Source organism: Theropithecus gelada, unplaced genomic scaffold, assembly GCF_003255815.1.
Source record: "Theropithecus gelada isolate Dixy unplaced genomic scaffold, Tgel_1.0 HiC_scaffold_11748, whole genome shotgun sequence".
In the NCBI taxonomy this organism is placed as follows: domain Eukaryota; kingdom Metazoa; phylum Chordata; class Mammalia; order Primates; family Cercopithecidae; genus Theropithecus; species Theropithecus gelada.
Window position 1 is genome coordinate 1 of NW_020253323.1, and position 1365 is coordinate 1365.

Consider the following 1365-nt stretch of genomic DNA (forward strand, 5'->3'; position numbering starts at 1 on the left):
AATATAATTAAAGTTTTACTTGAGGATTGGGATTTAGAAAGGAAGACGCTCTCTCGGCCCGGCCATCTTGTGGGAAGAGCTGAAGCAGGCGCTCTTGGCTCGGCGCGGCCCGCTGCAATCCGTGGAGGAACGCGCCGCCGAGCCACCATCATGCCTGGGCACTTACAGGAAGGCTTCGGCTGCGTGGTCACCAACCGATTCGACCAGTTATTTGACGACGAATCGGACCCCTTCGAGGTGCTGAAGGCCGCGGAGAACAAGAAAAAAGAAGCCGGCGGGGGCGGCGTTGGGGGCCCCGGGGCCAAGAGCGCAGCTCAGGCCGCGGCCCAGACCAACTCCAACGCGGCAGGCAAACAGCTGCGCAAGGAGTCCCAGAAAGACCGCAAGAACCCGCTGCCCCCCAGCGTTGGCGTGGTTGACAAGAAAGAGGAGACGCAGCCGCCCGTGGCGCTTAAGAAAGAAGGAATAAGACGAGTTGGAAGAAGACCTGATCAACAACTTCAGGGTGAAGGGAAAATAATTGATAGAAGACCAGAAAGGCGACCACCTCGTGAACGAAGATTCGAAAAGCCAATTGAAGAAAAGGGTGAAGGAGGCGAATTTTCAGTTGATCGACCGATTATTGACCGACCTATTCGAGGTCGTGGTGGTCTTGGAAGAGGTCGAGGGGGCCGTGGACGTGGAATGGGCCGAGGAGATGGATTTGATTCTCGTGGCAAACGTGAATTTGATAGGCATAGTGGAAGTGATAGATCTTCTTTTTCACATTACAGTGGCCTGAAGCACGAGGACAAACGTGGAGGTAGCGGATCTCACAACTGGGGAACTGTCAAAGACGAATTAACAGAGTCCCCCAAATACATTCAGAAACAAATATCTTATAATTACAGTGACTTGGATCAATCAAATGTGACTGAGGAAACACCTGAAGGTGAAGAACATCATCCAGTGGCAGACACTGAAAATAAGGAGAATGAAGTTGAAGAGGTAAAAGAGGAGGGTCCAAAAGAGATGACTTTGGATGAGTGGAAGGCTATTCAAAATAAGGACCGGGCAAAAGTAGAATTTAATATCCGAAAACCAAATGAAGGTGCTGATGGGCAGTGGAAGAAGGGATTTGTTCTTCATAAATCAAAGAGTGAAGAGGCTCATGCTGAAGATTCGGTTATGGACCATCATTTCCGGAAGCCAGCAAATGATATAACGTCTCAGCTGGAGATCAATTTTGGAGACCTTGGCCGCCCAGGACGTGGTGGCAGGGGAGGACGAGGTGGACGTGGGCGTGGTGGGCGCCCAAACCGTGGCAGCAGGACCGACAAGTCAAGTGCTTCTGCTCCTGATGTGGATGACCCAGAGGCATTCCCA

General features: G+C 51.6%; 1 protein-coding gene across 1 annotated transcript; it reads left to right on the plus strand.

The window, feature by feature from the left end:
- Positions 1-46: 46 nt before the first annotated feature.
- On the plus strand, positions 47-1362 carry LOC112616870 (plasminogen activator inhibitor 1 RNA-binding protein-like; the record flags this gene model as incomplete). The annotated part of the gene is made up of 2 exons (XM_025373658.1): positions 47-845; positions 891-1362. Coding segments are annotated over exons 1-2 (1167 nt in total), but the record flags the coding sequence as incomplete, so codon positions are not given.
- Positions 1363-1365: the final 3 nt, after the last annotated feature.